General features: G+C 55.3%; 1 protein-coding gene across 2 annotated transcripts in view; it reads left to right on the forward strand.

The window, feature by feature from the left end:
* The window catches only part of RALGAPA2 (Ral GTPase activating protein catalytic subunit alpha 2), a 106,546-nt gene that overhangs the window by 10,275 nt on the left and 82,059 nt on the right, over positions 1–14,212 (forward strand). For both annotated transcript variants that reach the window (XM_088160848.1, XM_088160847.1), the window contains exons 8-15: positions 7,246–7,384; positions 8,432–8,631; positions 10,225–10,455; positions 11,221–11,394; positions 11,660–11,797; positions 12,360–12,508; positions 12,640–12,751; positions 13,151–13,388. In XM_088160848.1, coding sequence (XP_088016974.1) covers positions 7,246–7,384; positions 8,432–8,631; positions 10,225–10,455; positions 11,221–11,394; positions 11,660–11,797; positions 12,360–12,508; positions 12,640–12,751; positions 13,151–13,388 — 1,381 coding nt within the window. The remainder of the gene's footprint in view (positions 1–7,245; positions 7,385–8,431; positions 8,632–10,224; positions 10,456–11,220; positions 11,395–11,659; positions 11,798–12,359; positions 12,509–12,639; positions 12,752–13,150; positions 13,389–14,212) is intronic.

Here is a 14,212-nt window from a genome sequence, read left to right on the forward strand (position 1 = left end):
TAGGAGCTGCTCTGTCTGTCTGTCGCTCCGTCCTTCCTGCATCTTGTCCAGGTGATTTAGGAGCTGCTCTGTCTCTCTGTCCGTCCTTCCTGCATCTTGTCCAGGTGATTTAGGAGCTGCTCTGTCTGTCTCTCTGTCCGTCCTTCCTGCATCTTGTCCAGGTGATTTAGGAGCTGCTCTGTCTGTCTCTCTGTCCGTACTTCCTGCATCTTGTCCAGGTGATTTAGGAGCTGCTCTGTCTGTCTCTCTGTCCGTCCTTCCTGCATCTTGTCCAGGTGATTTAGGAGCTGCTCTGTCTGTCTCTCTGTCCGTCCTTCCTGCATCTTGTCCAGGTGATTTAGGAGCTGCTCTGTCTGTCTCTCTGTCCGTTCTTCCTGCATCTTGTCCAGGTGATTTAGGAGCTGCTCTGTCTGTCTCTCTGTCCGTCCTTCCTGCATCTTGTCCAGGTGATTTAGGAGCTGCTCTGTCTGTCTCTCTGTCCGTCCTTCCTGCATCTTGTCCAGGTGATTTAGGAGCTGCTCTGTCTGTCTCTCTGTCCGTTCTTCCTGCATCTTGTCCAGGTGATTTAGGAGCTGCTCTGACTGTCTCTCTGTCCGTCCTTCCTGCATCTTGTCCAGGTGATTTAGGAGCTGCTCTGTCTGTCTCTCTGTCCGTCCTTCCTGCATCTTGTCCAGGTGATTTAGGAGCTGCTCTGTCTGTCTATCCCTCGGTCCCTCCTGGTCCCTGTCCAGGTGATTTAGGAGCTGCTCTGTCTGTCTGTCCCTCGGTCCCTCCTGGTCCCTGTCCAGGTGATTTAGGAACGGCTCTGTCTGTCTGTCTGTCCGTCCCTCCTGTTCTCTGTCCAGGTGATTTAGGAGCCGCTCTGTCTGTCTCTCTGTCCCTCCTGGTCTCTGTCCAGGTGATTTAGGAACTTCTCTGTCTGTCTGTCCCTGGGTCACTCCTGGTCTCGGTCCAGGTGATTTAGGAGCTGCTCTGTCCGTCTGTCCCTTCCCGACTCTGTCCAGGTGGTTTAGGAGCTGCTCTGTCTGTCCCTCCGTCCCTCCTGGGTCTTGTCCAGGTGATTTAGGAGCTGCTGTGTCTGTCTGTCCGTCCCTTCCCGAGTCTTGTCCAGGTGATTTAGGAGCCGCTTTGTCTGTCTGTCCCTCCGTCCCTCCTGGGTCTTGTCCAGGTGATTTAGGAGCTGCTGTGTCTGTCTGTCCGTCCCTTCCCGAGTCTTGTCCAGGTGATTTAGGAGCCGCTTTGTCTGTCTGTCCCTCCGTCCCTCCTGGGTCTTGTCCAGGTGATTTAGGAGCTGCTGTGTCTGTCTGTCCGTCCCTTCCCGAGTCTTGTCCAGGTGATTTAGGAGCCGCTTTGTCTGTCTGTCCCTCCGTCCCTCCTGGGTCTTGTCCAGGTGATTTAGGAGCTGCTGTGTCTGTCTGTCCGTCCCTTCCCGAGTCTTGTCCAGGTGATTTAGGAGCCGCTTTGTCTGTCTGTCCCTCCGTCCCTCCTGGGTCTTGTCCAGGTGATTTAGGAGCTGCTGTGTCTGTCTGTCCGTCCCTTCCCGAGTCTTGTCCAGGTGATTTAGGAGCCGCTTTGTCTGTCTGTCCCTCCGTCCCTCCTGGGTCTTGTCCAGGTGATTTAGGAGCTGCTGTGTCTGTCTGTCCGTCCCTTCCCGAGTCTTGTCCAGGTGATTTAGGAGCCGCTTTGTCTGTCTGTCCCTCCTGGATTCTGTCCAGGTGAATTAGGGGTCGCTCTGTCTGTCTGTCCCTCCATCCCTTCCCGTGTCTTGTCCAGGTGATGTAGGAGCTGCTCTGTCTGTCCGTCCCTTCCTGAGTCTTCTCCAGGTGATTTAGGAGCTGCTCTGTCTCTCCGTCCGTCCCTTCCCGAGTCTTGTCTAGGTGATTTTGGAGCTGCTCTGTCTGTCTGTCCTTCCTGGTTTCTGCCCAGGTGATTTAGGAGCTGCTCTGTCTGTCTGTCCCTCCGTCCCTCCTGGTCTCTGTCCAGGTGTTTTAGGCGCTGCTCTGTCTGTTCCTCCGTCCCTCCAAGTTTCTGTCCAGGTGAATTAGGAGCCGCTCTGTCTGTCCCTCCTGGTCTCTGTCTAGGTGGTTTAGGAGCTGCTCTGTCTCTCTGTCTCTTCTGGTCTCTGTCCAGGTGATTTAGGAGCTGCTCTGTCTGTCCCTCCTGGTTTCTGTCCAGGTGATTAAGGAGCCGCTCTGTCTGTCTGTCCCTCTGTTCCTTCCCGAGTCTTGTCCAGGTGATTTAGGAGCCGCTCTGTCTGTCTCTCTGTCCCTCCTGGTCTCTGTCCAGGTGATTTAGGAACTTCTCTGTCTGTCTGTCCCTGGGTCACTCCTGGTCTCGGTCCAGGTGATTTAGGAGCTGCTCTGTCCGTCTGTCCCTTCCCGAGTCTTGTCCAGGTGATTTAGGAGCCGCTTTGTCTGTCTGTCCCTCCGTCCCTCCTGGGTCTTGTCCAGGTGATTTAGGAGCTGCTGTGTCTGTCTGTCCGTCCCTTCCCGAGTCTTGTCCAGGTGATTTAGGAGCCGCTTTGTCTGTCTGTCCCTCCTGGATTCTGTCCAGGTGAATTAGGGGTCGCTCTGTCTGTCTGTCCCTCCATCCCTTCCCGTGTCTTGTCCAGGTGATGTAGGAGCTGCTCTGTCTGTCCGTCCCTTCCTGAGTCTTCTCCAGGTGATTTAGGAGCTGCTCTGTCTCTCCGTCCGTCCCTTCCCGAGTCTTGTCTAGGTGATTTTGGAGCTGCTCTGTCTGTCTGTCCTTCCTGGTTTCTGCCCAGGTGATTTAGGAGCTGCTCTGTCTGTCTGTCCCTCCGTCCCTCCTGGTCTCTGTCCAGGTGTTTTAGGCGCTGCTCTGTCTGTTCCTCCGTCCCTCCAAGTTTCTGTCCAGGTGAATTAGGAGCCGCTCTGTCTGTCCCTCCTGGTCTCTGTCTAGGTGGTTTAGGAGCTGCTCTGTCTCTCTGTCTCTTCTGGTCTCTGTCCAGGTGATTTAGGAGCTGCTCTGTCTGTCCCTCCTGGTTTCTGTCCAGGTGATTAAGGAGCCGCTCTGTCTGTCTCTCTGTCCCTCCTGGTCTCTGTCCAGGTGATTTAGGAACTTCTCTGTCTGTCTGTCCCTGGGTCACTCCTGGTCTCGGTCCAGGTGATTTAGGAGCTGCTCTGTCCGTCTGTCCCTTCCCGACTCTGTCCAGGTGGTTTAGGAGCTGCTCTGTCTGTCCCTCCGTCCCTCCTGGGTCTTGTCCAGGTGATTTAGGAGCTGCTGTGTCTGTCTGTCCGTCCCTTCCCGAGTCTTGTCCAGGTGATTTAGGAGCCGCTTTGTCTGTCTGTCCCTCCGTCCCTCCTGGGTCTTGTCCAGGTGATTTAGGAGCTGCTGTGTCTGTCTGTCCGTCCCTTCCCGAGTCTTGTCCAGGTGATTTAGGAGCCGCTTTGTCTGTCTGTCCCTCCGTCCCTCCTGGGTCTTGTCCAGGTGATTTAGGAGCTGCTGTGTCTGTCTGTCCGTCCCTTCCCGAGTCTTGTCCAGGTGATTTAGGAGCCGCTTTGTCTGTCTGTCCCTCCGTCCCTCCTGGGTCTTGTCCAGGTGATTTAGGAGCTGCTGTGTCTGTCTGTCCGTCCCTTCCCGAGTCTTGTCCAGGTGATTTAGGAGCCGCTTTGTCTGTCTGTCCCTCCGTCCCTCCTGGGTCTTGTCCAGGTGATTTAGGAGCTGCTGTGTCTGTCTGTCCGTCCCTTCCCGAGTCTTGTCCAGGTGATTTAGGAGCCGCTTTGTCTGTCTGTCCCTCCGTCCCTCCTGGGTCTTGTCCAGGTGATTTAGGAGCTGCTGTGTCTGTCTGTCCGTCCCTTCCCGAGTCTTGTCCAGGTGATTTAGGAGCCGCTTTGTCTGTCTGTCCCTCCGTCCCTCCTGGGTCTTGTCCAGGTGATTTAGGAGCTGCTGTGTCTGTCTGTCCGTCCCTTCCCGAGTCTTGTCCAGGTGATTTAGGAGCCGCTTTGTCTGTCTGTCCCTCCGTCCCTCCTGGGTCTTGTCCAGGTGATTTAGGAGCTGCTGTGTCTGTCTGTCCGTCCCTTCCCGAGTCTTGTCCAGGTGATTTAGGAGCCGCTTTGTCTGTCTGTCCCTCCGTCCCTCCTGGGTCTTGTCCAGGTGATTTAGGAGCTGCTGTGTCTGTCTGTCCGTCCCTTCCCGAGTCTTGTCCAGGTGATTTAGGAGCCGCTTTGTCTGTCTGTCCCTCCGTCCCTCCTGGGTCTTGTCCAGGTGATTTAGGAGCTGCTGTGTCTGTCTGTCCGTCCCTTCCCGAGTCTTGTCCAGGTGATTTAGGAGCCGCTTTGTCTGTCTGTCCCTCCGTCCCTCCTGGGTCTTGTCCAGGTGATTTAGGAGCTGCTGTGTCTGTCTGTCCGTCCCTTCCCGAGTCTTGTCCAGGTGATTTAGGAGCCGCTTTGTCTGTCTGTCCCTCCGTCCCTCCTGGGTCTTGTCCAGGTGATTTAGGAGCTGCTGTGTCTGTCTGTCCGTCCCTTCCCGAGTCTTGTCCAGGTGATTTAGGAGCCGCTTTGTCTGTCTGTCCCTCCGTCCCTCCTGGGTCTTGTCCAGGTGATTTAGGAGCTGCTGTGTCTGTCTGTCCGTCCCTTCCCGAGTCTTGTCCAGGTGATTTAGGAGCCGCTTTGTCTGTCTGTCCCTCCGTCCCTCCTGGGTCTTGTCCAGGTGATTTAGGAGCTGCTGTGTCTGTCTGTCCGTCCCTTCCCGAGTCTTGTCCAGGTGATTTAGGAGCCGCTTTGTCTGTCTGTCCCTCCGTCCCTCCTGGGTCTTGTCCAGGTGATTTAGGAGCTGCTGTGTCTGTCTGTCCGTCCCTTCCCGAGTCTTGTCCAGGTGATTTAGGAGCCGCTTTGTCTGTCTGTCCCTCCGTCCCTCCTGGGTCTTGTCCAGGTGATTTAGGAGCTGCTGTGTCTGTCTGTCCGTCCCTTCCCGAGTCTTGTCCAGGTGATTTAGGAGCCGCTTTGTCTGTCTGTCCCTCCGTCCCTCCTGGGTCTTGTCCAGGTGATTTAGGAGCTGCTGTGTCTGTCTGTCCGTCCCTTCCCGAGTCTTGTCCAGGTGATTTAGGAGCCGCTTTGTCTGTCTGTCCCTCCGTCCCTCCTGGGTCTTGTCCAGGTGATTTAGGAGCTGCTGTGTCTGTCTGTCCGTCCCTTCCCGAGTCTTGTCCAGGTGATTTAGGAGCCGCTTTGTCTGTCTGTCCCTCCGTCCCTCCTGGGTCTTGTCCAGGTGATTTAGGAGCTGCTGTGTCTGTCTGTCCGTCCCTTCCCGAGTCTTGTCCAGGTGATTTAGGAGCCGCTTTGTCTGTCTGTCCCTCCTGGATTCTGTCCAGGTGAATTAGGGGTCGCTCTGTCTGTCTGTCCCTCCATCCCTTCCCGTGTCTTGTCCAGGTGATGTAGGAGCTGCTCTGTCTGTCCGTCCCTTCCTGAGTCTTCTCCAGGTGATTTAGGAGCTGCTCTGTCTCTCCGTCCGTCCCTTCCCGAGTCTTGTCTAGGTGATTTTGGAGCTGCTCTGTCTGTCTGTCCTTCCTGGTTTCTGCCCAGGTGATTTAGGAGCTGCTCTGTCTGTCTGTCCCTCCGTCCCTCCTGGTCTCTGTCCAGGTGTTTTAGGCGCTGCTCTGTCTGTTCCTCCGTCCCTCCAAGTTTCTGTCCAGGTGAATTAGGAGCCGCTCTGTCTGTCCCTCCTGGTCTCTGTCCAGGTGGTTTAGGAGCTGCTCTGTCTCTCTGTCTCTTCTGGTCTCTGTCCAGGTGATTTAGGAGCTGCTCTGTCTGTCCCTCCTGGTTTCTGTCCAGGTGATTAAGGAGCCGCTCTGTCTGTCTGTCCCTCTGTTCCTTCCCGAGTCTTGTCCAGGTGATTTAGGAGCTGCTCTGTCTGTCTGTCCCTTCCCAACTCTGTCCAGGTGATTTAGGAGCCGCTCTGTCTGTCTGTCCCTTCCCGACTATGTCCAGGTGACTTAGGAGCTGCTGTGTCTGTCTGTCCCTCCTGGTCTCTGTCCAGGTGATTTAGGAGCCGCTGTGTCTGTCTGTCCCTCCGTCCCTCCTGGTTTTGACCAGGTGGTTTAGGAGCTGCTCTGTCTGTCCCTCCGTCCTTCCTCCATCTTGTCCAGGTGATTTAGGAGCTGCTCTGTCTGTCCTTCCTGCCTCTTGTCCAGGTGATTTAGGAGCTTCTTTGTCTGTCCTTCATGCCTATTGTCCACGTGATTTAGGAGCTGCTCTGTCTGTCCTTCCTGCCTCTTGTCCAGGTGATTTAGGAGCTTCTTTGTCTGTCCTTCATGCCTATTGTCCAGGTGATTTAGGAGCTGCTCTGTTTGTCCCTCCTGGTCTCTGTCCAGGTGATTTAGGAGCCGCTCTGTCTGTCTGTCTCTCCGCCTCTCCTGGTCTCTGTCCAGGTGATTTAGGAGGCGCTCTCTCTGTCGTTCCGTCCTTCTCACTTCTTACCCAGGTGATTTAGGCGCTGTTGATTGCCTTCTCTCTCTGCAGTGCCGTTTCCCATTGTGTTCCATTGGGCCCTCTCCATTATCCCTCTATCCCATTTTTCCAATCCTTCCCTTTATCTCTCTCTTCCATGTCCAGCTGATTTAGGAGCTGCTCTGTCTTTCCGTCCCTCCCTCCTGTTCCATGTCCAGGTGATTTAGGAGCTGCTCTGTCTGGCCGTCCGTCCCTTCCTGAGTCTTGTCCAGGTGATTTAGGAGCCGCTCTGTCTGTCCGTCCCTTCCCGAGTCTTATCCAGGTGATTTAGGAGCTGCTCTGTCTGTCTGTCCGTCCCTTCCCGAGTCTTGTCCAGGTGATTTAGGAGCTGCTCTGTCTGTCTGTCCGTCCCTTCCCGACTCTGTCCAGGTGATTTAGGAGCTGCTCTGTCTGTCTGTCTGTCCCTTCCCGAGTCTTGTCCAGGTGATTTAGGAGCTGCTCTGTCTGTCTGTCTGTCCCTTCCCGAGTCTTGTCCAGGTGATTTAGGAGCTGCTCTGTCTGTCTGTCCGTCCCTTCCCGACTCTGTCCAGGTGATTTAGGAGCCGCTCTGTCTGTCTTTCCTGGTCTCTGTCCAGGTGATTTAGGAGCTTCTCTGTCTGTCCGTCCCTCTCTCCTGTTCCATGTCCAGGTGATTTAGGAGCCGCTCTGTCTGTCCGTCCCTCCCTCCTGTTCCATGTCCAGGTGATTTAGGCGCTCTGTTGCCATTTCTCTCTCTGTGTTCATTGCCGTTTCCCGTTGTTTTCCCGTCATTCCCATCATTCCCTTTGCGTCTCCCCGTTCCCAGGCCGCCAGTCTGCAATGGCGTCACCGGGAGCACCAGGACAGCGGCTTCCGGTTCCTGTTCTCGCTCTTCCGGCGTTTTTACCTCCCCCACCTGTTCCCGGCCTTCACGCGCCTCACCAACCTCTACCAGCCCGTGCTGGGTGAGCTCCTCGTTTTCCATGGAATTTTGGGGAATATTTGTATATATCCCTATATACCCACGTTATCCCTGAACCCCCTAAGAATTCCAAAAACAACCCCTAAAATTTTTTATAAAATCCCTTCTTATCGCCCAAAATTCCATCCAATTCTTCCAGCAATTCCGATTTCTCGCCAAAACCACCCCCACCGTTTCCAAAAACTGCTAAAAACACCCCAAAACCCGCAAAACTTTTATTTAAAAACAAAAAAAAAAACCCTTACAATTCCCATTTTTTTTCCCAGATTCTTCAAAATTCCCCAACTATTCCCCGACGCTTCCACTAAAAGTCCCAAACCCACTCCAAACTCCCCAAATCCCCCTTAACCCTAAACTTCCAAAACCTCTCCAAATCCCCATAAAAACACTCCTGAAACCCCCAAAATGGAAATAAAACCCCAAAACAACCCTAAAATCTCTACGTTTTTTCCCAGAATCTCCAATTTTTTTCCCCAAATTTTTCCCCAAAGTCTCCGAATTTGTCCCAAATTTTTCGCCAAAATTCGCCGATTTTCCCCGTTTCCTCCGAAATTCGCAGATTTTACACGATTTTTTTTCCCCAAAATTCGCAGATTTCTCCCGACATTCCCCAAATTTCCCCCTCAAATCCTGGAATTTCTCCCCAAATTCCTCCCGAGTTTTTGCACGAATCCCCGGGCGGGGAGGCCGCTGTTCCGGGGCTGTCGCTCGGGATGAAACGCTTGCATGGGTGAAACTTTGGGGAATTTTTGGGATCTTTTTGGGGGGGGGGGGAATTTTGGAATCACTTTTCCTTTCCCATTGGGATTAGGAGAGAGCTGCAATATTTGGGGCGTTTTGGGGCATTTCCCGAGCTCTCGGCTGCCGATTCCCTTTGGGAATGTCGGCGCTGCCGCCTCGTTCTTCCATCCCATCTCTTCCTTCCCGGCCGCCGCTTTCCGGCGCGTTTTGCCAAAAGTTGGGAAGCGCTTCCTGACGTTCCCGCCTCCCTTTTTTTGTCCCCCCCCCCCCCCCCCCCCCCGGCCACCAGACATCCCCGACGTGAGGCCCCGGCCCGCGTTTGTCACCTCCAGCCGCAACAACGAGAGCGTGTGCTGCTCCAAGGTGCCCTTCATGGCCGCCCGCGTGGCCTTCATCAAGTGGCTCGTCACCTTCTTCCTGGAGCAGGAGTGTGTGACTGCGCTCCAGAGTAGCGGAGAAGCGGGAGAGGCGCTCCCAAAAATTGTCCAGGTGGGATTTGAGGGTTTGGCTCTCTTTCTTGTGTCCGTGCCCAGCCGGCAGGGGAAGCGTCGATGTCACCCTGCAGCTCTGTATTTGGTTTTATTTTCCTTTGGTGGAGGGGGCAGGCTCCGAGTAAAACCCTTTGGTAATTCCCTAAAAGTTGGGTTTTTTTTTTTTTTTTTTTTGGACTTTTGGAATTTGCTCTGTGAACACTCGGTGGTTCCATGCACCCTTTCCCAGCGACATCCAAGGCTGCTTTGTTTTCCCCTCGCTTATAGCAGCAGTTCCCAATGAGATGTGAGAGAAATATTCCATTTATAAGCTCACGGTTGAGGCTGCTCTGGCGTTAGATGCCTCACAAAGAATTTTCTAGATCCATGCTTTGGAGGGACTCTCCAGCTCCCTGTTAGGAGTTTGGGATCACTTCCAGCTTATGGCTGGAGCCACAGGTGAGTGTCAGCAGAGAGGCTGCAAATGCACCCGGGGCCAGAGCAAAACCTGCCCCAAAGACGCTGGGCAGAGGGGAGGGCAGTGCCAGAATTTTCCCGAGGAAAAGGCACCTGGGGGTTCCTCTCCGCTGTGCCCCTGCCTGCCGTGACACTCTGAGCCTGCAGTGGCAGCTCAGTCCCTGCTGCTGTGCTGGGACCAAGTGTCCAGAGTGTCGACACCCAGTTCCCTCCTGGATGGGGCAGTGGACTGAAAATGGCTGTGCCTGATTGCTGGGATGGCAGTGCTGGGATGATCCCAGGATGATGGGACTGTCACAGGCTGTGCTGGGATGATGCCAGGATGATGGGACTGTCACAGGCTGTGCTGGGATGATCCCAGGATGATGTGACTGTCACAGGCTGTGCTGGGATGATCCCAGGATGATGGGACTGTCACAGGCTGTGCTGGGATGATCCCAGGGTGCTGTCACTGTCACGGTCTGTGCTGGGATGATCCCAGGATGATGGGACTGTCACAGGCTGTGCTGGGATGATCCCAGGATGCTGGGACTGTCACAGTCTGTGCTGGGATGATCCCAGGGTGTGGATGTCACTGTCACAGTCTGTGCTGGGATGATCCCAGGATGATGCTGTGACTGTCACAGTCTGTGCTGGGATGATCCCAGGGTGCTGATGATGGGACTGTCACAGTCTGTGCTGGGATGATCCCAGGGTGCTGATGATGTCACTGTCACAGTCTGTGCTGGGATGATCCCAGGGTGCTGATGATGTCACTGTCACAGTCTGTGCTGGGATGATCCCAGGGTGCTGATGATGTCACTGTCACAGTCTGTGCTGGGATAATCCCAGGGTGCTGATGTGACTGTCACAGTCTGTGCTGGGATGATCCCAGGTGTTGATGTCACTGTCACAGTCTGTGCTGGGATGATCCCAGGGTGCTGATGATGTGACTGTCACAGTCTGTGCTGGGATGATCCCAGGGTGCTGAGGATGTCACTGTCACAGTCTGTGCTGGGATGATCCCAGGTGTTGATGTCACTGTCACAGTCTGTGCTGGGATGATCCCAGGGTGCTGATGATGTGACTGTCACAGTCTGAGCTGGGATGATCCCAGGTGTTGATGTCACTGTCACAGTCTGTGCTGTCCCCGCAGCCGGTCGCCGTGGGTCCCGAGAAGAGCTCGGAGCAGGAGGGCGGTGCGGGGGTGGCAGGGGAGCAGGAGCGTGTCCCCAGCGGTGGCAGCAGCGGCGTGTGGGACCGGAGGCTGAGCAGCTGCAGCCTGTGCAGCGTGGAGGAGCAGCACCGCGGCCTCTATGCCATGGTGCAGCGCATCCTGCTCTCCACGCGGGGATACGTCAACTTCGTCAACGAGGTCTTCCGCCAGGTCACTGCCACCAGCGCCACCCCCGCTGTGCCCTGCACCCTGCCTGGGGGGGCAGCGGGGCTGGGACACCCTGGGGGGGGCACTGGGACACCCTGGGGGGGTCACTGGGCAGGTTTGGGGCTCAGGGGTCCCTGGGCAGGACTGGGGGGTCACTGGACAGGATTGGGGGGGTCTCTGGGTGGGATTGGGGCTCAGGGGGGTCACTGGGCAGCCTGGGGGAGGGTCACTGGGCAGGATGGGGGCTCAGGGATCACTGGGCAGGATTGGGGTCAGGGGTCACAGGGCAGGATTGGGGGGGTCTCTAGGCAGGATTTGGGGTGGTCTCTGGGCGGGATTGGGGCTCAGGGGGGTCACTGGGCAGCCTGGGAGGGTCCCTGGGCAGGATTGGGGGGGTCCCTGGGCAGGATTGGGGGGGGTCCCTGTTCAGGATTTGGGCTCGATTGGGGGTCCCTGGGCAGGATTGGGGCTCAGGGATCACTTGGTAGGATTGGGGGTGGTCCCTGGGCAGGACTGGGGGGTCCCTGGGCAGGACTGGGGGGTCCCTGGGCAGGATTGGGGAGGTCACAGCAGCAGCCTCTGAGGTCAGGCTGCTTCCTAGGTCTGAGTTTAACGACCAGATTCTGGGATTGTTGTGGGAACTGAGGCTTGCTGCCTAAAGGGACAGCGTGGGGTGTGTGTGTGTGTGTGTGTGCACCACATCTGTGGGGTGTGTGTGTGTTTGTCTGTGCCCTCTCTTGGCTGAACTCGCTGCATTTCCCCTCGCAGGCTTTCCTCCTGCCCCCTTCTGACATCTCTGCCACCCGCAAGGTGGTGAAGGTGTACCAGAAGTGGATCCTGCAGGAGAAGCCCGTGTTCATGGAGGAGCCCGACAAGAAGGAGGACAGCCAGGATGCTGCCGATGCCCTGGAGGAGTCGCCAGTGCAAACAGACGGTAAACATGTATGGTATCCTGTTCCTTACTTCGTGCACTGCAGTGTGGGGCTCTTCACCTCCCTCTCTAGAGGGAGTGGCAGTTCCAAATCCGTGGGGAGCAAGGGTTAAAAAAATGCTTTTATTGAAGGATATTTCCCAATGGAAATAGTTACTGAGAGGCACTTGGAGCGCAGGGGAGGATTGGAAATGTGTTTGGTAGCCCAGGGGTGGCTGTGCTGCACCCTGGGCTGTTCCCCTGTGCCCCGTGGCTAACCCAGGCCGTTTTTGGCAGCTCTCCTCGGAGCCCTCTGGCCACAAGCGCTCCTCCAGCTGGGGCAGGAGCTATTCCTTCAGCAGTGCTGTCAGCAGGGGCTGTGTGCTGGAGGACGACGACAGGGATGTCAAGGCTGGCGCCCAGGCGGCCCTGCAGGTGAGCTGGTGGCAGGGGGACACCTGGGGGCGCCTGGTCTCGTGAATCCAGGTCCTTTTCGGGCTCTGGGGTGCAGGGAAAGAGGCTTGGTGGGTTCTGTAAGGCACCGTTTGGACCTGATGTATCACTCTGAAACACGGATTGTAAACGGCTGAAAGCCTGAGATCTGTATTTTAACATAATTTTTTTTCCTCCTGTGAGTACTAGGGGTTAATCAGAACCATGCATTTTTGTTTGTTTGTGTTTTTTTTGCTGAAATTCGTTTATGGGAAATAGCGGTGGGTGTTTTTTAAGCCTGTGGTGGCAGGAGATGAGTGGCTGCAGCAATGTCCTCCTGCCTGCCCAGGCAGAGGGGACACCCCCAAACCCCATCCTGAGCCTCGGGGGCTCCTGTGAGGGCACCTGGCTGGAATAACACGGGAAAAACAAGTGGTGGGTGAAACGTGGACCTTCTCTGAGGAAAGGTGTAACTGAGGCTGCCCCAGTATTTTGCTGTATATTTTATTTTATATTTTAGAATTTTTTTATGCTGTTTTCACTGTGCAATGCCTGCCCGTGCCAGGTGTTCCTGACCAACTCTGCCAACGTGTTCCTGCTGGAGCCGTGCTCCGAGGTGCCCGTGCTGCTCAAGGAGCAGGTGGATGCCTGCAAGGCCGTGCTCGCCATCTTCAGGCGCATGATCATGGAGCTGCCCATGACCAGGAAAACCTGGTAGGTGCCCACAGCATCACCTGGGAGGAAAAAGGTGTGACAATCCAAAGCCTGCATGCTCGGCAAACAGGCCCTGGGTGCAGGATTGGAGGGCAGGCACAGCCAAGAGCCCCCTCTGTGCTTGGGCTCAGGGAGCAGATGCTGCAGATCCTGCTCAGAATCACTGAGGCCGTGATGCAGAAGCCCCAGGAGGGGCAGGCCAAGGACTCGTTCGCTCAGAGCTTGGCGGGGCTGCTGTTCAGGGTGAGTCTCTGGGGGGCTGGGGGTTGTGCTGTGTCCGAAAACAGCTGCCCACATCTGTACGGGAGGGCTGGGGAACCCTGCTGTGAGCGAGCTGTGGCTAGCAGAGTGGCTAGCAGAGGGCGAGCTGGGCTTGCTGTGTCCCAAACCGTGGTGGCACACGCGGGGTGTTTCCCGTGGGCGTCTCTGAAGTGTGAGATTCAAGGATCTGTTTGCTGGGGAGACTCATGCCATAAATAAAGCGGATTTGTGCCTCCTGCAGGCTGCCCGGGGTGAGGTTTCCCCTCAATCTCCCCCATCGCTAATTCTTTGCGGGGCTGTTTTTTGGAGGATGCCCATCGCTCGTGCCTCTCCAGGAGGGTTGGGCTGAGCTGCTGTCCCCCTCCCCTCCCCTCCATCCAGACGCTGCTGGTGGCTTGGATCAGGGCCAGCCTGAGCGTGTACATCTCCCGGGAGCTGTGGGACGAGCTGCTGCGGGTGCTCTCCTCCCTCACTCACTGGGAGGAGCTCATCACCGAATGGGCCAGCATCATGGACTCGCTGACTGCCGTGCTGGCCAGGACCGTGTACGGCGTGGAGATGACCAACCTGCCCCTGGAGAAGCTCAGCGAGCAGAAGGAGAAGAAGCAGAGAGGCCAAGGTTGGTCTGTTAAAAGCTGAGCCTTGATTTTCCCCCCCCCCCAAAGTTTAATCTGATGTTAAACGCTGCCTAACCTGGTGTCTGAACTCGTTGAATGCAATGGTGCTGCTGGAAAGGCTGACCTGGAACACGGACCAGACACAGCAAAAGGGATAAAATAGGAATTTATTGATAAAGGATAAAATAGGTACTTATTGATAAAGGATAAAATAGGAATTTATTGAAAGGATAAAATAGCAGTTTATTGATCAAGGATTCACTTTGGGCAGTGCAAGAGCCTGGCCAGGGCTACACCCCAATCAAATCCAAGATGGATCTCAGTCATGAGTTTTACACTTTTATGAAATTTGATTCATCTAACATTGGGGTCAATGATCCACCCACAGCCCCAGGCTGTGCAGTCTCAGCCCTCTCTCCCTCGCTGTTGTTTCTGCTTTTTGGGCACCAGTTGTCCTCAATTCTCCAGCTGGGAAGGAATTATTTTGTCATTACCCTGTGACCAGAACTCACCACTACCTCGTATGAAGTTTCAGAGTTAAACACAAAGCAGCAGAGATTCTGAAACATAGAAAAGATGAGACCCCCAAGGCATCACTGGGTTTGTGTGTTGCCATCCTTCACTGAGGAGGGGAGGTGGCTGGGCTCACAGTCGGGGTTTTTGGGATAGCAGGGATGAATTGTGGTTTTCTGTGCTGCTGGCTGGCACTGGCAACTCTGTCAAAATTCCTTTCTGTGTGTTTGTAGTGAAGTTTCTAATTCATTTTAGCTGCATTTTCACGCCACCTTGAAATCGATGCACATGGTTTGAAGCACCAATTGGTTTT

This window comes from Sturnus vulgaris, chromosome 3 (genome assembly GCF_052056855.1).
Source record: "Sturnus vulgaris isolate bStuVul1 chromosome 3, bStuVul1.hap1, whole genome shotgun sequence".
NCBI lineage: Eukaryota > Metazoa > Chordata > Aves > Passeriformes > Sturnidae > Sturnus > Sturnus vulgaris.